At 37.8% G+C, this 25,713-nt stretch overlaps 3 protein-coding genes across 3 annotated transcripts; all 3 read right to left on the bottom strand.

Moving 5' to 3' along the window:
• Nucleotides 1-2,061: 2,061 nt before the first annotated feature.
• On the bottom strand, nt 2,062-6,297 carry LOC145770148 (uncharacterized). The gene has a single exon (XM_082581735.1). The coding sequence runs from the start codon at nt 6,295-6,297 to the stop codon at nt 2,062-2,064; it is 4,236 nt and encodes a 1,411-aa protein (XP_082437861.1).
• A 5,496-nt stretch (nt 6,298-11,793) lies between these two features.
• On the bottom strand, nt 11,794-13,475 carry LOC145770831 (uncharacterized). The gene has a single exon (XM_082582562.1). It carries the CDS (start codon nt 13,343-13,345, stop codon nt 12,614-12,616), a length of 732 nt encoding a protein of 243 aa, XP_082438688.1. The 5' UTR covers nt 13,346-13,475; the 3' UTR covers nt 11,794-12,613.
• A 40-nt stretch (nt 13,476-13,515) lies between these two features.
• On the bottom strand, nt 13,516-16,139 carry LOC145770553 (bifunctional 3'-5' exonuclease/ATP-dependent helicase WRN-like). Its single transcript, XM_082582233.1, has one exon. It carries the CDS (start codon nt 15,742-15,744, stop codon nt 15,079-15,081), a length of 666 nt encoding a protein of 221 aa, XP_082438359.1. The 5' UTR covers nt 15,745-16,139; the 3' UTR covers nt 13,516-15,078.
• Between the last annotated feature and the right edge of the window lie 9,574 nt (nt 16,140-25,713).

The following is a 25,713-nucleotide window of genomic DNA, read 5'->3' as shown; positions in this document are numbered from 1 at the left end:
TGATGTGGCCTGCATGATATTTGTGATGCGACTTGACACAAATCCACAATTTCAAAAGCACCCAATTTGAACTTAGAAATTTCAGATAATTTCAACAACTTGTTCAATTGTCTTCTCTCTACTAAAAATATTCATACTACAAACTCAATTGTAGACCTAAAATACACAAACGAAGATGTAAACAGCTATTCAAGCAGGCTAAGGTGTTACTTATGAGAAATTTGGTTCCATAAAACTAGAAGCTAGCCATGAGTTTCGGAATGCATTAGTTTAGGACAAAAATGTAAGACAACAAACGCAGTTTTGTTTTTTCAAATTCTTGTAACAAAATTACTCTGATTGTAACTATTTTAGAATCAGTGAGTAGCTTACAATAAGATTTGCTCGCAAATCTTTATCAATGCAATGATTCGGCACACCGCACACACACTTCGTGCAGTCGATTGAGCTCTTTGTTATTCAGAACTTTGCATGAAATCGGATTAGCATGGTAATTAAATAGCGGCAAGATAAATCAAAATTGTCGTTTTTGGGTACCTTTGCAAAAATTAAAATATCAAGTTTAACATATAAAACTTCAAAATAATGACTTTTCAAACTTATAGACAAATGATTTGTTTTCACACCAGTGCAACTTCTGTTGATATAGCACCAGCTGACAACACGTAACAGCTGATTGAATTTGATCCAAAAACGGCCCCCCCTTGAGCAGTTAACTTCCAAAAAAACGTTGAAAAGCAAAGGGTTAATAAGTTAATAGCTGTTTATCTGCTAATAAATTTCATACAAATATTACCCTGAAAGTGTTTCCAGAAGCGCTATAATCCATTATTTGATTGTAATTTTGCAAAAATTTCCGGGGGAGCATGCCCCCGGACCCCCTAGAGTACGCGTGCCTTCGGCACGCTCTAACCCTACACCAGCTTTATTGCTGCCCTTGCTTAACCCACCAAGATACGCCACTGCACATAGGTGGAGATGTCTTAAATCAAACACTTTGTTGTTCTCTTCAATTCATCGAATATTTGCCCCCCCCCAATTTTTTTCTGGCTACGCCACTGTAGCCTACTGCAATGGAATATAGCCTACTGCTAAAACATTCTGGTAGGTTATTGCGTTTCAGTTTAAATTTTCGAGTTTCCACTGTATATAAATTATTATCAACAGAAAAGATTTTATCTGTAGGCTATTAGCAACTGGAGGGTAGTGTTTAACAATAATTGTCTTAAAATTTGTTGCAATCTTTTAATAAGTTAGGATTATTTGCTGATTTAACGAATTTCGAATTCAAAATGACAGCTCAATTGGTTTGGTGCTTGACTTCACAAAGAAAGAACTTGCAAGATCAAGCAGAAGCACAGCTGGTTCGACTCTCAAGGTAGGCTATGGGCTTAATTGAGTAACAGATTTCGAGGATAGTGTAACGTCCGCTTTGTCTATTTGATTGCTACGTTACAGTGACGTATTTTGTTTGTCGTTGACCTTCGCTCTATTGAACTGCCTGGTCAGTTTCTTCTGTCTAGATTGCTTCCAACAACACGACACATGAATTTGAATTGGTTTTCACGTGTTCTTTTAATGTGCGTTTTTAGACAATCTTTTAAACACAAGTAACTTTGAGATTTCTTAATTTGCGACCGTCCAGAGAAAAGCAATTTTGTAGAATGAAACAAATCGATTTACAGTACAATTTACGAATTCCCTTTCTCAAGGATTGACAATTATTGAAAAACGAATAGGTCATAATGGTTGTATAATTCAATGAAAACTGACGTTGTATCGTCGACTAATAAGTTACTGATTTAACGAAAACAGACCACAGGTGCCAAACGCAGATGCGAAAGAGGCCAAACAATATAAAAGAGAAACAAAAACAGGTGGCTTTTTAGTACAGTGGTCGGCAAAAGAGAAAAAATCCAAATATTAACAAACGAGTCACAAATGAACGCAGAGGGCTTAACTTAAGAAAATTGGCAGTAACATTCCCTCCCCTTTAAGGCCTCGTACATTTGTTCAAATACACAGGTATAAACAACATGAGAAAACAAAATCAGCACAAATTTACATTGGTTTTGCAGGAACGATCAAGCATAACTTTTGAATTGGTCTGACAATCAAGGACTGTTTAGTTTGAACGCTAACGCTACGGACAATGCCATTTTTGTCGGGAAACGTTTGAATTACGCGACCCATGAGCCAATTGTTTCGGGGTGTGTTATCTGCGATTAAAACTATGTCCCCCACAGTCAGATTAGGAGATTTTTTGGTCCACCTTTGTTTTTGCTGGAGCAAAGGTAAGTACTCTTTTACCCACCGTGTCCAAAAGACGTCGGCCATGTATTGAACTTGTCTCCAGCGTTTTCGAGAGTAAAGCTCTTTTTTGTTTGTGAATGAGCCTGGAGGAAGGTTTATTTGCTGTTTTAGAAGAAGCAAATGGTTCGGTGTGAGAGCCTCCATGTCATTAGGATCGTCTGACGATTTTGTAAGTGGACGACTGTTAATAATGTTTTCTACTTCACACATGAAGGTAGTCAGCGTTTCATCTGTTAAAGTTTGGCCTTTACAGATAGCTGATAAGATTTTCCTAATGGATCTGATTTGTCTTTCCCACACACCTCCATGATGGGATGCACTTGGAGAGTTAAAGATCCACTTGATGCTTTTCTGTGTTAAAGCATCTTCGATTTGACTGTTGTTCCATGATTTGATGGCTTCTCTCATTTCTCGTTCACCACCAACAAAGTTTGAACCATTGTCAGATCTAATTTCTTCTACTTGCCCTCTTCTTGCGATGAATCGTCGTAGAGCGAGTATAAAAGATGAAGTGTCAAGAGAGTTTGCGATTTCAATGTGTACGGCTCTTATTACAAGGCAAGTAAAAATGACACCGTATCTTTTATGTTCTGTTCTACCCTTTTTAATAATAAATGGGCTAAAATAGTCTACACCAACATAGGTGAATGGAGGTTTGTCTGGTGTCAATCTGTTTTTAGGAAGATCAGCCATTTTTTGTGTGCTGAGTTTTCCGCTTCTTTTGCGGCAATCAACACATTTGGATAAAACCTTGCGGACTGCTGAATTGGCTTTTATAATCCATAGATTTTCGCGCAGGGCAGACAGGACGTGTTCCCTGCCACTGTGACCAAATGTGTCGTGCATTTCTTGAATGATGAGAGGAACTATTTGGGAGCGATTTGGAAGGATAATTTGATGTTTTGCATCGTGTTTGAGAGGTGCAGCTTTGATGCGGCCACCAATTCTTAGTAAATTGTTTTCTAAGAAAGGGTCGAATTTTATTAAGCTACTGCAGTTGTTTAATGGCTTTTGTGCTTTCAGTTGGCTGATTTCGTTGGCAAAGTGTTTTGACTGAACAAAGGTAAAAATAAAGTCTTGTGCCTTTGTGAGCTCATCTGGAGACAAGCAAAGATTGTGTGCTGGGGCATTTTGTTTATTTGCAAGGTTAGTGAGTCTTAAAGTCAGAAATTTATGCTTACAACGGAAAAGCCAAGCAACGATTCTTTTCAGCTTGTACCAAGAAGAATACTTACCCAAAAGATCTTCCAGAAAGTGGGATTCGCTTTGGATTGCAAAACACGTTTGCTTTGGTTGTTTAATTTCTGGGTCATTGTCCACGACTTCGAGAAATTCTGGTTGCTTAGGCCATTGAGGATTGTGGTTTCCATAGAAATTCAGGGCCGTTTTTCCATGTATTCCAGGGACATCAGTAACGTTTTCGGCGTATTGATTCATGATCATGTCATCAACAGATCTTTTATAGTCCATGTAAAAATTAGCGTCCCTTTTAAACTTTCGTTTCAAGCAATTAATTCTTTGGAGAGCTTGAGATTTGTTAAAGGGTAATTTTAGGTCCGGATTTCGAACGGGCAAGTCGATTTGGTAGTGCGAGTCTTCCAAAAGTTTGATACTAGAGTTAACAGATTTCATGAATTGAGCTTGTTGGACAGATAATTCGGGTTTACAGTTAACAATCGAGTCAACAGCGTCAAAGCACATGTCGCACATTGGATGGGTAGAAGTTTTGGTAAAGAAATTTTTAGTTTTACTTTGATCCTGTTTGCTGTTAGGACAATTCACTAGCCAGCCAATGGCCGTTTTGATGGCATAATAGCCACCTTTTGCTTGGATTACTTCTTGTGGTTGGAGAACGTACGGATTGTCATTGCCAATAAGGAGTCCTACCTCTGCGTCAACATCGGGAATCGAGATGTTTGCAAATTCTGGAAAGTGTTTAGTGTCTTCTAGGGTAGGAATATCTGTATTTGAAACAGGAATTTGAAAAGTGGAGTAAAGAGAGCTTAGAGAAATGTATTTGTTTTCGTCAAAATCTGACATTTCGACATTTGTGACCACCTTTACCTTGTTACGTTTGCCAGTGTTGTTTAGCGTGGTGGTACAAATATTAGTTTCTTGACAGTCGGCAATTTGCAACTTTTCTATCAAATCATTTGTTATGAAAGATGTTGTACTTCCACTGTCCAAAAACGCTTGTGTAGTGATAGTTTGATTACTTCCTTGCAGGCGAACCTTTACTGGGATTATGGGAAGCAGACTGCGAGAATTTGTTCGTGTGTTGACAAACCCATTGCGTATTGCTTGTGTAGGTTGATTGATATTAATTTTTTGAGTTGTGTCTTTAGGTGTGATATTTGTGGTGATTTGTGTTGCATCTGGGGGATGCAAGAGAGTAGTGTGGCGTTCAGTGCATCCTAGTTTTATGCAAGGGTCCTTCCTTTTACATTGATATGCCCAGTGACCAGCATTTAAACAGCACTTGCAGAGTTTGTTGTCGATTACAAATTTAAGCCTTTGGTCAATATTCATCATTCGAAATTGTTTGCATTGATTGAGAAAATGTTTATCTCTGCACAGATGGCATGTCCTTTCATGGTTCGACGATTTTATTTGCGTTGCAAAGGTTACGCTGCTCCTACGTTTGGAGTTGGAATCATCGAATTGTTTTTTAGTAGATTTTAGAATATCGCATGCCAAATTGGTCGTTTCTCTCGTTTTGCGCGAGACGTACCGTGAGAGATCTGAAAGGCTTATTTCTTGATTTCTTTCATGCAAAATTACGTCAACTTCGCGTAACCAGCCAGAATACCAGCCACTTGGCAAGCGTCTTATTATTTTTGTTATGGTATCCATGTTGTCCATTTTCTGTAAGTAATTCATGCCAGACAAAGTACATATGCAGGAAGTTAGTTCCGAAGAGAACTTGATTAGAGAATCCTTGTTAGAATTTTGAAGAGATGGGCCGTTTATGACGGAATCAACACATGCGCGAGCTATTTGAAATTTTTGACCGAAGGTTTGTTGTAGCAAAGCTCTTGCTTTTGTGTAACCTTCGTGGGGAAGCATGTATTGACACCCTTTTACCAAAGTGTGCGCAGAGCCTTTGGTGTATTGCAACAGATAAAAAAGTTTACGTTTAGGCTCTGTGAAATTACAATCAATTAACGTATCAAATGCGTCTATAAAACCACAGTATTCAGCAGAATTTCCATCAAAGATTGGGGGTTCTACAGACAACAGTGGGGACGGGTTGATAGTAATATTTGGAATTTGTTTCGAGTTTACTGATTGATTATTGTTTATTTGATTTAGTACAGGGGTCTGGGCATACGACGTACTCGGCTCATGTCTCACAAACGATTTATTTGTTACTGTTTGTGAAGGATTAATTTTGTTTGAAACGACAATAGATTCGTGAATGTTAGACCTGGCTTCTACGCCACTCAACGTTAATTGGGATAACATAGGATACACAGAATTATTGTTTACATTAGTTGCTAAATTCGATTGAAATTGTCCGTTTATATCAACATTGTCTTTAGACATTTTATAGCGCTCACCAGCATCTTCTTCCGAAAGTTGGGCAATTGTCTCTTGGAGCTCTGCCTTTAGTTTAGCTTCCTGGACTTGTTGCAGGAATTTTCTTTCTTGTTCTTCACGTAGCTGACTTTGTTTTAGGACCATTGTTTCAAATTCTGCCCTTGCTTTCGCTTGCTCTTGTTCCAACTCGCAGATCCTTTTTTGTGATTCCAATCGAGCTAATATTACCGCCTTCTTAATTTTAGCGCTCATTGTAGAGGAGCGGCTTTTGCTGGAAACTTTGCTGGTGCTGTCGCTTGGGTGCAGACTGCCATTTTCTGCTTGGTAGAGCATTTTTGATTGTGATCTTGTTGTCACCTTTGATGTTTGGGGTTCTGGATTTGTTGATTCTTCGGCATTTGATTTATCTGCCACGTCTGTCTCCTTTACAGAATTTGTTGCCATTTTCTTGACATTCAACTTCGCTCACTGTCAACAACGACGACTTTCTTGATTGAAATGTCTAAAAACTGAATGTAACGTCCGCTTTGTCTATTTGATTGCTACGTTACAGTGACGTATTTTGTTTGTCGTTGACCTTCGCTCTATTGAACTGCCTGGTCAGTTTCTTCTGTCTAGATTGCTTCCAACAACACGACACATGAATTTGAATTGGTTTTCACGTGTTCTTTTAATGTGCGTTTTTAGACAATCTTTTAAACACAGGTAACTTTGAGATTTCTTAATTTGCGACCGTCCAGAGAAAAGCAATTTTGTAGAATGAAACAAATCGATTTACAGTACAATTTACGAATTCCCTTTCTCAAGGATTGACAATTATTGAAAAACGAATAGGTCATAATGGTTGTATAATTCAATGAAAACTGACGTTGTATCGTCGACTAATAAGTTACTGATTTAACGAAAACAGACCACAGGTGCCAAACGCAGATGCGAAAGAGGCCAAACAATATAAAAGAGAAACAAAAACAGGTGGCTTTTTTAGTACAGTGGTCGGCAAAAGAGAAAAAATCCAAATATTAACAAACGAGTCACAAATGAACGCAGAGGGCTTAACTTAAGAAAATTGGCAGTAACAGATAGTTCTCCATTCAGCGGCACTTAGTGGATAGAATAATTCCCTGGCAACAACAATCGGAAAACTTCACTCTGTCAATCTCGATAACAGATCGTTCCTGCGTCAGTGGTTCAAAGCCTCTACAAGTAGGCCTACGTGCGAAACTGCCCGAATCAACCTCGCAAAAAAGCTTTCTCAGTTCGAGGATAATGTTCGTGGATTAGGCTATTTGTATAATCGGTCGATTAGCTGAATCGGTGGATTATTGGTATAGGCTATGTCCAACTCAAAGCGAGACAATTTGGAAGAGGGAAGTTATTGTGAAGAAGTTGCAGGGTGCCCTCGTCTGCATCATCAGCCATGCCTAAATAAGGAATCGGGTCACGTGATTCTCCACAACGAACAAAATGTTTGAACGAGAATCGAGCTAAAATTTAATTTCTAGAATTGTAGCTATTGTGACAGCGTTGCAAATCGCTTTATCAACAATGACGTAAACACACAGGTTTTCTTTTGTCACGATAAGAACGTTTCTGTCCTAGATTAAAAGTCTATCCCAATTCAAAGTACCGTGTTTATCAATGCAACGATATGAGATCCACGTTCCCATAGGCGCCGACTTTTCAAAAAACCTTGGGGGCGAGAAAGGTGATGACGTCATAACCATAACGCTATTTTACTCAATTAAAATAGTCGTTGATTAAGCTTACTCTTGTTTATATTAACACCTAGGTCTAAAAAAGGAATTTATTAGAACTGCTGCTTGAAACGATTAGTTCTACGCACACAGTAGGCCTACGGCTGGTGGTAAAAATTTTGACATTGTTAGCTCATAATTGGAACAGTTGGAAAACAAGCCAATTCATTCCCTTTTCGTGCGAGTGAATAACAACCATCAAGACAGTGAAGTTATCGAAATAAAACGCAAAAAAATCATGATCTCAAGCAGAGTGGAAATCGGCTATCAGTTTTATTAACCTCGTTTTGCTAATCATATCAGCAGCAGTGGCCGAGTGGTTAGCGCGTTGGGCTCGCAGTCGAGAGCCTGCATGTTCGACTCCAGCCACCCGCACTTGCTGTTGTTTCTCTGGGCAAGAAACTTTACGATAATTGCCTCTACCCAGTGATCGATTTCGAGTAATGGGTAGTACCAAATTTAAGTCATGAGTAAACAACCGGAAACAAACATTGCCGTCGGCTGCAGCGTGGGTCAGGTGTACGTCGGAAGGCGTACACCGATGCATAGCGCTCAAGTCCGCTTTCCCGCAATGCAGGATAAAGATAATAAAACTAAAACACTTACCTTCAAAGCGTTAACAACGGCGAAGTGTTTTCTGTTTTTTATCGAAAGTCTTTATAGTCTTTTATCGATTATACCGTATATACTCGCATATAGGTCGAGATGTTCGCAAGTGATTTTCACCTCAAAAAGACAGGTTCAACTTAAACACGGGATAATCTGTTGCCTCCAACTCAGCAGTTTTCAAAATGAACGCATTTTTGCAGCGACAAAATCATTGCCTGCGTCTGCGTAGATTACGGAGTGTGAAATGGCATCGGCCGAAGTAAAAGCTTTGAATACGTTTATATGCAGTGATTCAAACTTAATGATTTCTTGTCAATTCTAAACTTTATGCACTTGCTGAGCAATATGCAAAACAGCAGAAAGAGCTATTTTAACACTTTGCTCCTCAAAGGGAGGCCGGATTTGGCCCCCCCCTCATATTTCCTTTAATTATTTGAAGCACAGTAACGCCATGCACTTGGTTTTTCTTGACTTTTCCTAAAATTGCCAGGCGGATCTGATGATATTAAATTTGATGCTAAAAGTTGTGTAGTTTTCTTGTAAATTCAAGATTTTGGTGAATTTTTGCTATTTCTAGCTAACTTCCAGCAAAGCGTGAAATGGATTACATTGCGATGACAAGCCATAAGCTCATAATTGCTTCGTGCATCGATATGCGCGAGCAGAGAGAAGCATTCTCTTGCTTTCTTTTGTTTGGTTTGACCTCAATAATACAAAGCGCGTTATTTCTTATGCTACAAAGAAAAGCCAGTGATCGCAAAGCTGTTAATTAGAAACAATAATAGCAAACGTTTTTTGCGTTATCAGCTCTACAAAGAAGAATAGCAATCCACGATCAAAATAGTAGGCTATGGAGGCCACAAACTATTCAAAACAGTTGTTTCAAGCAGATAATATTCATTGACGAATAAAAAACGTTACAATAAGAAATCTTCTCTTGGATAAAGACACGAAAACTTGGTTTCGAAATAAACGTTCTATGGAAATGCTCTCATTGACAAAACTTGCAATTGAGGAAATGTATCACTGCAAATGCTTTTGGGAGAAGCCGGAGAAATAGCGTTTTTGCAAACAGTAATTGTGAGATACTCAAAATTATGAGATAGGCTTCATTTACACGTAGCAGCTAACTCGATGGCGTCCCTTCACTGATTTATGTCGCCTACTTGTTGTTATGTCCTGTATTTTTGTTTCACAGTGCACTGTGTTTTGTTCCAAAGAGCGCAAAATAAAGATGATAATGCTTCATCTACATTACAAAATATTTTGTAATGTAGGCCTACAAACAAAATGTACAATGTACACAATGTACATTACAAAATATTTTGTACTGTAGACGAGGCATAAAGTTAGGCGTCACATAAGACAAACAACAAATCAGCTTTCTTCATCATTGATTCAACATCTGAATACGTTGCGCCAATGTATAAGAGGCCGGCTATTGTGAAGACCCGCCATTTAGGCTATAAACGATCCGATTATACCAAAAGTGGGACAAACTAATGGATCAAAGAATGAATAAACAATGCTGAGAAAACTAAATCTAAGTGACGAACAATACCGATGTCTTCATTTATCTTGGAAAAATGCTGCCCAAACTTATCAACAAAAAATACCGTAAATAACGGCAAGGATCCCGAAAGCAGAATTTGCTCAACTTTGGCATGAATTTAGTCAGACATCTACAGTAATAATTCCACACATACAATAACGGGCTCTCAACTGCTGTAAGATAACACGATGGTTCTGGTTCTGGGCGATTTGTGTAACAGTTTAGGGGAAGACACTACTTGAAATGATGCACCACACAAAAGATTTTCAATGAAGACTGAGTCTAAAAACCGATGTGGATTGTGCTGCACAATGACTTCAAGTTCAGGACAGACAAGGCACAAAAATATCACGATAAAAATAAAGACCTTGTGGGAGATTTTCGAGAATCATAACACGATGCAAATACCAAAAACGCATGGTTTGCATGCTGCTCTAAGCTGGCCGGCAACCACAAAGGTAGACAATACAGGCAGTTTATAATTCGATAACAGCGCAATAAACATTATAAATACGTAAACCGACAATTTTCTTTTACAAACGTTTTACGTCTAATAGTAAATTTTCCCTCAACAATTTTTTGTGAAGCACTTGCAAACCACGGTTTTATAAAATAATTCATCATTATTATTTTTTACTTCTCGGATATTGTAAAACGTCATCAGCAAAATCACAAAAAAAATTTCATTACTTCAATGTAGTAGGCCTAAGAATTTCTTATAGAATTGTAGCCACGTTGTTTCAACAAAGAAGCCATTTTTTAGCAATATAGAGTTATAGAAAATAATTTGCAATCATGCAAATGGTTGGAAAGAATCTAGGAAGTCTTCTCACAATCTGGCACAAAATGATTATGTTTATTGTATCTCTGTAAAATGTTTTACGACAAACTTTGAAGCTTCGTTATAATCATTTTTATCTTTGAAGTCAAAAGTTATTTTTTTTTTTTTGGCCAGAAACATAATCACTGCCTTGCTGATGTTGTCGATATTACGCGTATTTTTAGTGCTTCAAACAATAAGGACCCAGTCAGCAATCCAGTCCTTTTACATTGATTCAACATTTGTAAACGTTAAATTTATGTAGATTTGCTGACTGTGGGTTATTTCACATTTCCTTTGTTTACGCACGTTCCTCAATTCGCTGTTGCATTATTTCGACGCTGGCGGCAATTCGCTGTTGCATTATTTCGAATTGATTGACACAATCTTCAATAAAAAGTGAGCTTCGAACTTAGCTTTGTTGATATAAATGCTGTATTTTTTGTGGATGTAATTTATGAGTCATGTTTATAAACACCCGTAAGCGAAATGACTTATGATGTGGCCTGCATGATATTTGTGATGCGACTTGACACAAATCCACAATTTCAAAAGCACCTAATTTGAACTTAGAAATTTCAGATAATTTCAACAACTTGTTCAACTGTCTTCTCTCTACTAAAAATATTCATACTACAAACTCAATTGTAGACCTAAATACACAAACGAAGATGTAAACAGCTATTCAAGCAGGCTAAGGTGTTACTTATGAGAAATTTGGTTCCATAAAACTAGAAGCTAGCCATGAGTTTGGGAATGCATTAGTTTAGGATAAAAATGTAAGACAACAAACGCAGTTTTGTTTTTTTTTCAAATTCGTGTAACAATGTTACTTTGATTGTAACTATTTTAGAATCAGTGAGTAGCTTACAATAAGATTTGCTCGCAAGTCGTAAATTCTAATCAATGCAATGATTCGGCACACCGCACACACACTTCGTGCGTTCGATCGAGCTCTTTGTTATTCAGAAGTTTGCATGAAATCGGATTAGCACGGTAATTAAATAGCGGCAAGTTAAATCAAAATTGTCGTTTTTGGGTACCTTTGCAAAAATTGAAATATCAAGTTTAACATATAAAATTTTAAAATAATGACTTTTCAAACTTATATACAAATGATTTGCTTTCACACCAGTGCAACTTCTGTTCAAATAGCATCAGCGGATAACACGTAACAGCTGATTGAATTTGATCCAAAAACGGCCCCCCCTTGAGCAGTTAACTTCCAAAAAAACGTTGAAAAGCAAAGGGTTAAGAGATCTATTTTACTTGTAGGATATATCGTTCTTATTACGTAACATTACATGATCGACGATCGTTGAAGTCGATGTCAAACCCTAGCGGCCGCATAAAACAATGTCAGGTTGGCTAGGGGATAATAGCGGTAAGAGACGTTGTTAACGCAAGCAATATCTGCGACCAAGACCATTAAACACCTTTTCTTTTATCGGTTTTCGATTTAATTCTCACACATTGCAAATAAAACAATGCGTTCTGTTAAATCATAATTGATGTCACAGCGGGAAGACCTTGTTGAAAATAGCGCGTCTAATTTAACTGGTTTACTTATTATTGCCATGAATAGTGTTACGTGACTATTCCAGCAGCGTAAGTTGCTCTATGCTCTACTTTGACATTTCCTCACCGTATTTGACTTTGAAGTTGCTCCTCACGCGCGGGTAGATAAGCAGTGGGTGACTGTGAGCGTGCGCATCTCAGTAGTAATTCACGTTCTACAGAAAGTCATGCGATCAGCTGCTGTTATGTCGGCAAGAGCAACGTAGGCTGTTTTTCGCTTTCGGCATTCTTTAAGTCCGTTAAAATGATCTAAATCTCTTTCGCGAAGTATTTTATCTTTGAAGCACCACTTGTAATAGCCATTTTTGTTGCCCCTCAACCATAAATTTACGGAAGGGCGGCGTCCCCCCGGAAGTCGGCGCGTATGCACATTCCCCCACGGAAACAATATACGCAAATCATTATGAAAACAAGTCGCAAATTTGACAAATAGAAGACGGGAAGATGCTATAATATGAGTTTGTGTGCCAAATATGGAACTTTCGAAACCGGCAAATTAATAGAAATTCTGCGTTCTTCTAAACATTTGTACAGTGCAAAGCTTAAATATCCATCAAGAGCGGCGTATTCCAACTGCTCCGGACTGAGCGGGTGCTGCTCCCAGTTGCTCATTCGAATTGCGGATGATTTCTGCAGTGATTGATTGAGTAAGTGTTTTGTTAAAGATACCAAACTCCAGTTTGGTTTCCTGTGCCGAGTCATTCCGATGCTGTTTGCATACTTGCTCAAGTCTATGACTGACTTCGCGTAGTCGCAAGTCCTTAATGAATAATCTTGACAGAGTTTACTTAAATCATTCTCAATGGAATTTCCAACTTTGATGATTGATTTATTGTTGATAATCCTCTGCAAGGTCAAGGGAACATATCCGATCTGGGACAAATGTAGAACATAACACTGCTCCAGTGAAGTGCAGATTTGAACAACGGCTACCTTGTTGACATGTCCCTTGCGAAATGTGGGCAGCCATTCGGCGTCGAGACCTACAACTATGGGATTATGCTTTGCACTGCTGGAAATTTCCAAGCAAGCTGCACTGCACTCGTCCGCTTGGTTGCAGTATATAATTTTGAAGGATGTTGGCAAAGTGACATTGTTGGAGCTGAGATTGCACACACCAAATACATCTCCTCTCCGGCAACTGGCAGATAACATTCTCTTGCATGGCAACTTCCACATCTATGTCTTCAAACGATTTATCAGCGAGTTGTAGTTGATTAAATTTTACAGCAATTTCATTTTAATTACCAAAAACATCTACGACTACTCCACTAGGTATTATTGTTTTTCAGTACCCTTGGTTGGTTTAAATTCATAGATCTAAAGAAATAATTTCAAGTGACCGGTTTATATCAAAAATGGTGATACGAGTCATGCTTGTGCAGCCTGATAATTCATGTTATCTTCTATTTTCACTGATAAAAATGTTAAACTAAATAAAGTTTTGCATAGACCAGTCTTATGCAGATTTACGAAAACATAAATTATTGCTACATCTACAAACTAATGACAACCATCCTTGAATGGTCGGTACAAGGGCCATAGCCACATTTATTGCAAAGTCGTAAACATTTCATCGATCTGGTATAATAGGAAATAAATCAGTATCATCATTGTCTTCAAGAAGAGGTAGAAGCGACGAAACGCGAAGGTTATAACGTGCTTGGGAGTTGAGACCGAAACAAAACAAACAGTTTAAAACTTGGTACGGCCACAACATCACAGTAGAACTTTTAAATTTAGAAAACGGAAAAAGTAAAATTATATAAATTTATGAATAAAAGCGAAAATTGCTTGAGTTGTTTGGCCTTGCTGATAGTGGTGAGAGGGAGGCTGTTGATATGTTAGCTCAGCATGGACTAGACAAACGAAATATATTATGCAATTGATTAAGCTTCGCTTTTGGCAGCATGATCGTTGCTTACTTCACAATGTAGATACTAACGACCTGTTTTAGTCTGATGCTGCGAGTTCGCTGCGGCAGTAGCGGTTTGAACTAGCTTTCGGAACACAGTTCCCTCATCATGTGCTATGGCGAATGGTGTTGAAGTCAGTGAGTCGTTCTTTGATGCAGCTCTTTTGTTTGGCTTGAGGCTGCTGTCTGTTGAGTTTCTGTGTTGAATGTTAGGCGTTATTGCTGTGAAATTTTGTTGAATCACTTGATTAATAGATTAGGTGACGTAGTGTGACGTCTTACTTTTCGGAACAGTTGTTGATCTTTGGATTCTGTCTACTCATGAAAATGGCCTCTTTGAAGCACAATTGCATCACAACGGCAGTGATTGTAAATTCAAAGTCGGCGAGGCACTGTTGTTGATGATCAAAGAACGAGCTTTTATCTGAGCTAAGGTTTTCTTTCAGACGGGAGTGGAGTGGGCAGATCGTGTTGCCTATGCTATGTAGCTTTTCCTGCATTTCTTGCACATCTTGTAGACACAGTTCTTGGTGGTACCCATGTCATTGTTCCATAGTGGGCAGTCTTGTAGCCGGCAAGGTTCGGATAGGTAATGATATCTACAGGTCGTTAATATCTACATCGTGAAGTAAAATATTTTAGCCTACACATACACACGAGTCTGAATAAAACGAAAAAATGCACAGATGCAAATATTATGGTAGATCTCACTGGAGAAGTAATTTTAAACTGTTAGCCTAGGTTTTCATTTACTTGGGCTTTTCGAGATGCTGTAAAAGCTGCCTTTACAGTGGCGAAAGCTTTATCAACAAAATTACGGTATACAAGTTTCCGAACTTGGCTGATTTCATTCACTTATTATGTTTAATCGTTCGATTGAATCCTAAATGAAGGATCCTTGTAAAACTCTTCATCCTCAATAACATCGGAGAACCAGGACAGAGGTTTGACAGACATCAGCGTCTATTTCTTCAACATATAACAGCTTGCCAATGTCTCATTTTACATTGGACTTTTGAGCCATTAAATTTTCATAAATTTTTATGCTAGCATAAGCATCTAGCGCTGAATAATGTATTTGCTCATTACTCAAAGGAAAATGAGTCCAGTCGCTTAATCGTACACCATTTGCCTTGTCAAGATTTTTTTTTAACAAACGTTGAACAAGTTCTTTCAAGCTCCAATGCGTCTTCTCATTAATAGAAAGTGACTGGGCTAGTTCATTTAGATCAACATAAGATGACTGAGTGCTTCTCCAATCAATGTTGAAATCTCGGTTAAGCTTCCACAAGTCACCACTGACATTAACACCAGTTTTGATAATTTTAATATTTTCAATCAACTTTTGCAACTGAGTAGGAATGCAGCCCATTTTAGTGACATGGAAAACGTAGCAGCACTTCATAGGAGTGGAGATGCATATTTGAATGACAGCAATCTTGTTTTCTTTTGATTTATATGATGGCGTCCACTCTGCATCAAAACCCACAACTGCAGGCAATTTCATTGAAAACAACAATTGAGCACACACCAAAGAACAGTCATCACTGTGATGGGAATAGACAAGCTCATAATCAGCAGGGAGGGCAAGCTGAGGAAGTGTTTCTTCCAAACTGATCGACTTGTGTTGTGACTTCATCCATTGCGGCAAAACACGTTTCATATCTGAAATTAATCAACCACCACAGCTTGTCTGCTAAGCAACACAAGATGGAGTTGTTAGCAAATTAGAAGCCCACGGTGGCTTTGGTCGGGATAACCATCCATGACAAGGCCTCAATGAAGAAACATAGTAAAAAAAATCACTAGCATATTAGATGATTGACTGACTGTATAATTAGATTTTACGGTATAAAAAATTATGAAACAAAATAATGTGCAAGTTGAGTGGAGAACACAAAAAACATTATGGGCAATAATTTATTCAAATAAGTGAATGTACAATAGATCAGAACTGTTAATAGAGCCACATGTCAACAGTGATGTCATGCAGCAGAATGACATCAATTACACTCACAAATGATAAGTGGCATCAACTTAAGAATATATCGATACTGAAATTTTTGTGGCACCATTGCAGAGCAATTCATTATTAAAAAAGATAAACTGTCAACCATAGGCGCCGACTTTTCAAAAAACCTTGGGGGGCGAGAAAGGTGGGTTTGCTACTATTCGGTGAGTCCGATTCGGTGAGTCTGATTCGGTGAGTTTCTAACCTCTAACCCCTAACACTAACCCCTAACCCTAAAACGGCAATGATAATTAGGCTACGGTACCCGATAATTAAAAAAAAAATTTGAAAAAATCCCCCGTTAAGGGATCAGACTCACCGAATCGGACTCACCGAAACGGGCCATTCCGGAGAAAGGTGATGACGTCATAACCATAACGCTATTTTGCTCAATTAAAACAGTCTTTGATTAAGCTTACTGTCTTGTTTATATTGACACCTAGGTCGCAAGCCGAATTTATTAGAACTGCTGCTTGAAACGATTAGTTTTACACATGCAGTAGCCTACGTCTAGTAAAAATTTTGATTATGTTAGCTCATCATAATTGGAACAGTTGGAAAACAAGCCGATTCATTTCCTTTTCGTGGGAGTGAATAACAACAACCAAGACAGTGAAGTTATATATTACGAAATAAAACGCAAAAAAACCATGATCTCAAGCAGAGTGGAAACCCGCTATGAGTTTTATTAGCTTCGTTTTGCTAATTACTTGCCTTCAAAGCGTTAACAACGGCGAAGTGTTTTCTCTTAGGTTTTTTTATCTAAAGTCTTTATAGTCTTTTATCGAATCCCGTATACACTCGAGTATATATAAGTTGAGATGTTCACAAGTGATTTTCATCTCAAAAAGACAGGTTCAACTTATACACGGGACAAGCTCGGCAGTTTTAAAAATGAACACATTTTTGCTGAGGCAAAATCATTGCCAACGTAGATTACGGAGTGTGCAATGGCATCGGTGGAATTAAAAGTTTTGAATACGATTATTTGCAGTGACTCAAACTTAATTTTCAAATGTAATGATTTCTATCAATTTTAAACTTTATGCACTTGTTGAGCAATATGCAAAGCTCACAAGACAAAACAGAAAGAGCTGCTTTAAGAAATCAATTTTTTTATTTTTGCGTGTAGGATATAATCGTTCTAATTACATAACATTCCATGATCGTGGAAGTCAATGTTAAACCTTAGCGGCTGCATAAAACAATGATGTCAGGTTAGTTAGGTGATAATAGCGGTAAGAGACGTTGTTAATGCAAGCAATATCTGCGACCAAGTTAAACACCTTTTCTTTTATCGGTTTTCGATTTAATTCTCACACATCGTGAAAAAACAATGCGTTCTGTTGAATCATAATTGATCTCACAGCGAGAAGTCCTCATTGAAAATTGCGCGTCTAATTTAGCTGGTTTACTTAATATTGCAGTGAATAGTTACGAGACTATTCCAGCAGCGTAAGTTACTCTACCTTCTACTTTGAAATTTCCATACCGTATGAGAAAGCCATGCGATCAGCTGCTGTTTTGCGGGCAAGAGCAACGTATGCTATATTTCGCTTTCGGCATTCTTTAAGTCCGTTTAAATGATCTAAATCTCTTTCGCGAAGTGTTTTATTTTTGAAACACCACTTGTAATAACCATTTTTGTTGCCCCTCAACCATAAATTTAAGGGGGGCGCCGGCCCCCTTGGAAGTCGGTGCGTATGCTGTCAACAATACAGGAAACAAAATTAAAGCCTCGATAAGTTGTCAAGTGTATACAACACATACACCAGGGCTAGGATGTGGCTATTTTTCGCATCCTAGTGTTGTCATAAAGCTGTTGAAGTAAAAAATTTGTAATTTGGAAAATTTGGAAATTTTTGACAAAGAACAAAAGGCTAAACCTTGTCCGAACCTTTACCCTTATACTGGCAACACCTACCACAAAACAACACTTTTTGATCGAAACCTTGGCAATCAGTAAGAACAGACAGTCAGACACTTTGTACATCACTAAATCTGTAGCAAGCATGAACTAACACACAAAGGAACTAAGCTCTGCAATAAAACAGAACAATCAATAAGAAACAAGCCGTTTAAATTATTCAAAAAGCTTTACAAAAACATTCTAATGAATTCTGGATAAAACTAATTTATATTATATACCTGTTTTTACATCTGTTAAGCTGCACAAAAGCCAAGCCATGGAGTAAACAAGGTCTTATTGGCATAGATGCTGCTCAAGATAATTTATATCACCAGTTAGAGATGTACTGATATATATATCGATAGGGTGGTTTGAAAAAATTTTTTTTGCAGCTTCAACATGGGGGGGTTCTGCAAACCTGGCAAACCTTCAAAAAATAACATTTACACAAATTTTTTTTGGTAGGCCCCAAAACCCAGCCACCTACCCCCCAATAAAGGTCACAAAAGGTCAAATTTAGTAAAAAATCCTTTAACTTGCTAACTACTGATAGTAGAAAGTCAGTTTTGGTGTCAAAAGATGCAGAATACCTATGTTTCTACATGTCATAAAAGGAACTTTTTCTCTAAATACATTAGTTTTTAAGATAATTCCTTTTATGAAACATAGAAACATAGATATTCTACATCTTTTGACACCAAAACCGACTTTCTACTATGAGTAGTTAGCGAGTTAGAGGATTTCTTAATAAATTTGACCTTTTGTGACATTTGTTGGGGGTAGGTGGCTGGGTTTTGGGGCTTACCAAAAAAAAATTGTGTAAATGTTATTTTTTAAAGGTTTGCCAGGTTTTCAGAACCCCCCCATATTGAAATTGCAAAAAAAAAAATTTTCAAACCACCCTAACATATCGACATCGGCCATTTTTAGATCATCGTATCGGAAAAATTTGGCCGATACTAAAAATGTAAAGAAACGCGTTTGCTGCAGATTTTGTAGTCAGCAAAGATATAAATTTCTTGAAGTAGTAACTAACATCACACTGATTTAGAATAATAACAACCTGTTCAAATTTTTAAAACCTCATTTGATACCATTCTTAAATTGTAAAGGAGAGTCAATTTCTCCAATGTTTATCATCTGTGGCCTATATATTTCTTTTTTACTCTCAACAGAGCATAAAACTTGTTAAGTTTTTCGTCTATGAGACGTCATAAAATTACATCTCCAAGTGGTGTAATAATGTAAGATCATCTCCACATTTGAACATAACATCATATCGAATAATGAATTCGATCATCACTGGTAGTTTGGTAGGTGAGAAATCAATATGTTTTGAATTTGAAGTTCAGTGGAACAAAGTATCTATTTATCAATATGTGGTATATATTATATATAGTACATACAATATATAATATAGTCAAATTCCATATCAAGAATAAGTCCATATGATTTTTAAGGTTTACATTGGCTTCGCACATCAGAAAAAATATGGTTGAGGCGCAACACTCTGTCAATCTCGGTGACCGGCCTGCGTCAGTGATTCAAAGTCTCTACAAGTATGCAAAACTGCCAGGATTAAACAAGAAAGCTTTTCAAGTCCGAGGATAAAGATTCAATCAATCAACAAGACCTTTTACTGATTGATTCAGTGAGGATTCGTGGTCCAATTTTCATTTTGAGTGATTGGACTAGTTTGCAATTTATTGTTGTAAATTATCAGACATTACGTGTTAACACAATGCATCAAAGCAACGTTTCGTAATTAGCATTCATGGATTTGTTTTGGAAGTTTTTTGGAGAACAACATTTTGATACATCAACACAAACCAAGTAACGCAGCAGAAATAGCAAAACCAATTATCACTAGGCCTATAAAAAACACAAAATGTTACGCAGATAGGGATGGGCATTTTCGAATAATGGATAATTTGAATCTGTTCTAAAATAATTATAACGAATCCAGATCAGCATATGAAAACCGATTTGATGCATTTTCGCCAAAGAAATTGAAACAAACACAAAATAAAGTCAAGGTTTTGTTTGGGGCACAAACTATGTGCGTAAAAACATAAAATATTATATTATAATGCATTGTTTTAATTCCTATACACTGACAATATTTTGTTTTGCTTTGGTTGGTAACTAGGGATGCCCAAAGTAGAATTTCGAATCCTTGAGATTCGAGTCCATCCAGAATCAAATCTAAAAACCACTTTTTTATCGGGTAATTGGATTCGGAAATAATATGGAGAAAGGAAAAAAATTATAAAATTTTTTTTTAAAATGCTCCGCTGATCCGCAAAACGCCTGCAAGTCACTGCGTCGTGCATGCCAATCCGTTTCTGCATGTGATTAACAGAGGTCCCTTACGTGTGTGTGCGCACGTGTGTTGTTTTGGGTTAACCCAGCGTCTGGAGGAGATAAACGTTCTACATTGCAATTCATCACTGTTGTGAACGATTGAGAACTTGTTGAATTGATGGCTTTGTAAAGCTTCTTTTTCATGCCTTGATGTGTATTTTCTCAATAAAAAGAAAAGGTTAAAAATTTTTGCCGAGGATTCTAGAATAGGATTCGAAATTCTAGATCTGAAAATAAATTCTAGAATAATTCTAGAATAGGCAATTATTCTACTTTGGGCATCCCTATTGGTGACAAAGTTATTCAAACATGAAACAAAGCAACAGATAACTAGTTTTAGATTGATTTATCATCTGGAAACTTTGAGACAAGTAAAAAAAAAGTGAAGGGGTCAGGCTATGAAGGGGTCAGACAAGAAAAATGCTGATTAATTTTGGTGTTAGTGAACCAAATGGTTATCACATTAATGGGTGTTGCACTGTTGGATGCAGTGGTGTTGACCAGACAGATCAAGTACTATAGCCTACATTAAGGGTCCACAAATACTTGTTGATGTGACCCAAAAAAAAAACACAATAGTTCTTAATCTTTGCGACGCAAACAATTCGAAAACATAAACATTTTGTACAAAATACTTCACAATTTAATATCAATTTCCGCCCCGATAGCTCAGTTGGTTAGCGTGTGACTACTGGAACGTAGAAGCTTCAAGATCAAGCTGCGCAGGTTCGACTCTCGGGGTGTGCGCTTGAGAAACGCACGTTAAGGATTGCTCTACATTCAGCGGCATAATGGATGGAATAATTCCCAGGCAACAAGATTTCAACAATCGGAAACTTCACTCTGTCAATCTCAGTGACCGGACCTGCGTCAGTGATCCAAAGCTTCTACAAGTATGTGAAACTGCCAGGATTAAGCTCTGCAAGAAGCTTTCCCAGTGTGAGGATAAAGATTAATTCAATTCAATTTGAATATGATTGCCTAATGCCTATGCCCACATTGGGACGAGACAATTTTGGGCTTATTAAGCGGAGGATGGGAGCAACCTATTTCGTACCCTGAAAATATCGAGAGAAAAAATACAACAAAGCCAAGTTGCTGATCAGAGTTGCCGCAAACATTTCAAAAAGCCGAAGTTGCTGGTCGAGTTGCTGCAAACGTTTCACCTCTCAATGCTAGACTGCAGTTATATTATTACCACTAAATCTAATTAAATTAATTATTAACTCTAATTATAGAGTTGATTGCAGTGAAATTTGCAAATGTGGACTGATAGGCTACTCTTTGAGCCTTCTTATCGTGAACTATTATCAGCACCTACAAGTTGCTGATCGGAGTTTTTGCAAAGATTTCAAAAAGCCGATAAAAATCTTAAAGCATCCACATCTTTTAGGTGCAGACAGTTTTAGGCACGCACACTGTGGCACCGGGTCATTTAGGTGCTATTCCTAGTCAAGTCCACAGATTATATCAGCTTGGCAGGTAAGGCAATATGCTTTTCACACAAAATGTTATATTGAAAAGAAAAATATGTTGTTTTGTTAATGCGCACTCGTGCATTTATTTGTTGTTACCCATGGCTTCAGTGAGTGAAGCTGCTTTATCCAGCAATGTTTCTCACTTTTCACACAAAATGTTATATTGAGTTGAGTTGAATTTGGCAAGGAGCCAACTGCATGTTCAAAAAGGGCCAAAAAAAGAGCCAACTTCTAAAACAAGGGCCAACTCAATTTTCAAGTACTAAGAAGCAATTTCACTGAATTAACAACACATTCTTAGCAATACAGCTACATATTTTACCTGTAAATAAAATAATTAAAATAATACCTTAGTTACGATAATAGTTACCATACCAGTTTATTAAACGTTATTTCCAGAAGTAGCACAGACATTGCACCACTGAAACATAACATATACAGACCATACAGCATGTAAGATCATGCTTCTGGAGAGACACAACAATAACAAATAAACAATTTACAAAAAGGCGTGCAGAAAATGTGACCCCAATAAATTCCACCGGGCAAGTTATCTAACAGTTTAATAAACATTTCCGCATTCAATTCATCATCATCCTCCCTGGAGTTCACAGCTCATACACAATGTCTGTGGTAAGTTTATCCCCCAATTACCGTACTATTGTATATATTTCCTACTGGTACTGTTCAGTTCAGTTTATTGTTTTGCTGGCGATAAACCAACAAAAAGTACATACAAATTGAGCGTCTATCAGCACAACATTTCTCATATCCTGCTTTCTACTTCTTTGGCATCCTAGTCTTCCTGGATCAAGTCCAACAAACACAATTGAAATAAAATAGTGTACCTGTGTTACACTGCCACAGTAGCCTAACTAGTGTTATTGTGTTACCACCTTCTCTAGAAGACAAGACTAAAAGAATCAATTGCAAAAAAAAAGACATTCCACAATCCCATACATTTTGAAAACGGCCAAACAAGGCCCAAAAAAAAGCTAAAGGGCTATAACTAAAATTTAAGAAACCAACTGGTTTTCAAAAAGGGCCAAAAAGCCAACCCAAAATTGGAGAGCTAACTGGGTTTCATCATCATCACATGCCGTCTCCGACTGAAGGTTGGCTGTCATTTCCTTCGGCTACTCTGTTTGTTTCTCCGATGCTTGACAAATCAGCCCACTGTATTACCCATGTTTGTCTCCTTCTTCCCCTGCACTTCTTTCCTTCCACCATACCTTCAATAACCAATTGATGTGTTGTAGCTGTCCTAACTGGCTTTCAAAAGGCCAAATTTCTGAAATAGGCCCCATAAAGACCAACCTGGCAACCCTTCAACTCACTAAAAAAAAAAGGTCATGCTGAATGCTGTCGAAAATATGTGAAAAGAAAACAGGGTAAAAATCAGAAATTCAAGAGTTGCCAAAAAAACACGTTTTGATTTCCATATTGCTGAAACTTTACAGAAAAATCTATGAAATAGTTCTCAGCCTCATAAAGAGCCAACGGGCCAATCAAAAATTTGGGGGTCAAACAGCTTCAAAAAAAGCCAGATTTCTATAAATTGGCCCCAATCAGGCCAACCTGGCAACTTTTTTTTCTTTAATTCTGTCTCAGTGTTGCCAGCTTATTTTTATAACAAGCAATGGAATCTAAAAAAAATCAAGTGCCATAATAGCGCATTTTCCACGCGTAAGAACCGTGAGAATTTGTGCAGGAAGTAAGCTAAGGAAGCAGTGTGTTCTGAAACTTGTTGTTGTACAAGTAATTTTGAAGGTTGTTTGTTTGTTTTATTTTGTTTTATTATCTTTATCCTGCATTGCGGGAAAGCGGACTTGAGCGCTATGCATCGTTGTACGCCTTCCGACGTACACCTGACCCACGCTGCAGCCGACGGCAATGTCTGTTCCGGTTGTCTACTTTACTTATGACTTAAATTTGGTACCGTACTACCCATTACTCGAAATCGATCACTGGGTAGAGGCAATTATCGTAAAGTTTCTTGCCCAGAGAAACAACAGCAAGTGCGGGTGGCTGAAGTCGAACATGCAGGCTCTCGACTGTGATCCCAACGCGCTAACCACTGAAGCTTCGCGTTTTGTCGCTTCTACTATTTTCTGATATCCTTCTACCATTTGCCATGTATTGTTTTTGCTGTGATGGTCTGAAATATAAAGGACTGAACTGAACAGGTGCACTGGAACAGTATAGGCTACATCAGAGGTCGGCAACCTTTAGCATTAAAAGAGCCAATGTTCCCAAGTTTCCTCAAATTAAGACATAACCGGGGCCATAACATGTAACTGACGAGTTGGCCACTAAAACCAAAGGTAATTATAGCCTACACTTCATGTAGAATTTCTTTCAATTTTTGCTTTGTACATGCGAATATTCTAGAATTTCAACAAACAAAGCCTGACTATTAAACACAACACTTTTTAGTAGGCTACCTACGGGCACAGTATTGGGTAAAAACATACATTTTCAAATAATCATTTATTTCACCCAGCTAATGCGATTTTTGCTCCTGAATTTCACTGCACAGCACATCTACATTAGCTTGATAAGTTGACACTTTGAGTTTCATCTGGGACTGCAAGCTCTCATCTGTTAGGCGTGAGCGTTGTTCATTTTTTAAGTAATTCATGACCGAAAAACTTTGTTCGCATAAATATGTTGATCCAAATATCGACAGAACTCCAAATGCATATTTTTTCATGTTCATGTAAGAGTCAGGTAGCCTATGGCATTCCACGTATCGAACACGAGCTTGTCTGGTTTTTGAAGCTTTTCAAGGTCACTCCATTAATTTGTGGTTGTGACGAAGCGTGGCCTTCTGGCGAGCAAGATCTTCAAGGTCAGCTCTCAAGCTTCGGAACTTAGATACCCACACATCCTTGTTAGCTATGTCGGCCAGTTCAAGTTCAAGACTAGATTGACTTACAGCTGTGAATGCAGTCATATTCAGCAGTAATGGATCGATTTCCAGAGGGGTAATAGGGAAGGATAACGTGTCTTTTTCCTTCCTAAAATCACAGAATCGTTTTTGAAACACAGTTTGCATATCGATGATAGCTTGCTGAAAGTAAACAAAATTTAACTGGTTGTGTGCTTCTTTGAACTCTTTTAGAAAGGGAAAGTGAAGTAGTGTAGGGGAGAGAGGGGCTAAAAGTCACACGGGTAAGTTGTCACAAGCCTGAGTTTAGCGCACCCAGTGTAATAAACTTCTTTCTGGCGTCATAAAAAGCGAGTACTACTTCCCTGGTTACACGTTGAGATCGGCCATGTTGGTTTAAGCAACAGAAGTGAACAAAATCTAGACAACAACCTGTAGTGATTTTCTGCTTCTTGCGAAGACGAATTGCCCAAGGTAGGTATTTTGATACAACTTAAACGTTTCTGAATATAGGCGGAATCTTTTTGTTGCTGTTGTAGTGACTAATGTCAGTAATATATGGATGAACTTATCGTTTAAAATGCTAAAGCAAGTTGACCAAAATTTGGAATTTAAAAACTAAAGATGCTTTGAGGTAAGTTGTCACATTGTGTGACAACTTACCCCGAGGTTCAATACTAATCTTGTTTCAATCTTCATTTTGTTTCATTTGTTTCAATCTTCAATACTTCATTAACCATCTTGTTTCAATCAGAGTGTATTTCTGTAAATTCTGTCATAAATAAGCTAAACCTACTGTATTACCAATAATTCTTGTTTCTTTCTCATATAAAACCAGTACCGGTAGCTTATATTTTTGCAGATGCGGAACTACCAAAGGAAAACTGAACGTGGACGGTATTCGAAAGACGCGATGGAGGCTGCTGCAGAAGCGGTTGTGAATGGTGGCCTGAGCATCAGAAAATCTGCTAGCAACAATG

Source organism: Aplidium turbinatum, chromosome 5 (genome assembly GCF_918807975.1).
Source record: "Aplidium turbinatum chromosome 5, kaAplTurb1.1, whole genome shotgun sequence".
Classification (NCBI taxonomy): Eukaryota; Metazoa; Chordata; class Ascidiacea; order Aplousobranchia; family Polyclinidae; genus Aplidium; species Aplidium turbinatum.
Note: the sequence above shows the minus strand (reverse complement) of the source record. Positions and strands in the feature narration are given on the sequence as shown.

Bases quoted from the DNA above. Each gene is read 5' to 3' on its own strand.
- LOC145770831 (XM_082582562.1), bottom strand. From the start codon at position 13,345: ATGTGGAAGTTGCCATGCAAGAGAATGTTATCTGCCAGTTGCCGGAGA.
- LOC145770553 (XM_082582233.1), bottom strand. From the start codon at position 15,744: ATGAAACGTGTTTTGCCGCAATGGATGAAGTCACAACACAAGTCGATC.
- LOC145770148 (XM_082581735.1), bottom strand. From the start codon at position 6,297: ATGGCAACAAATTCTGTAAAGGAGACAGACGTGGCAGATAAATCAAAT.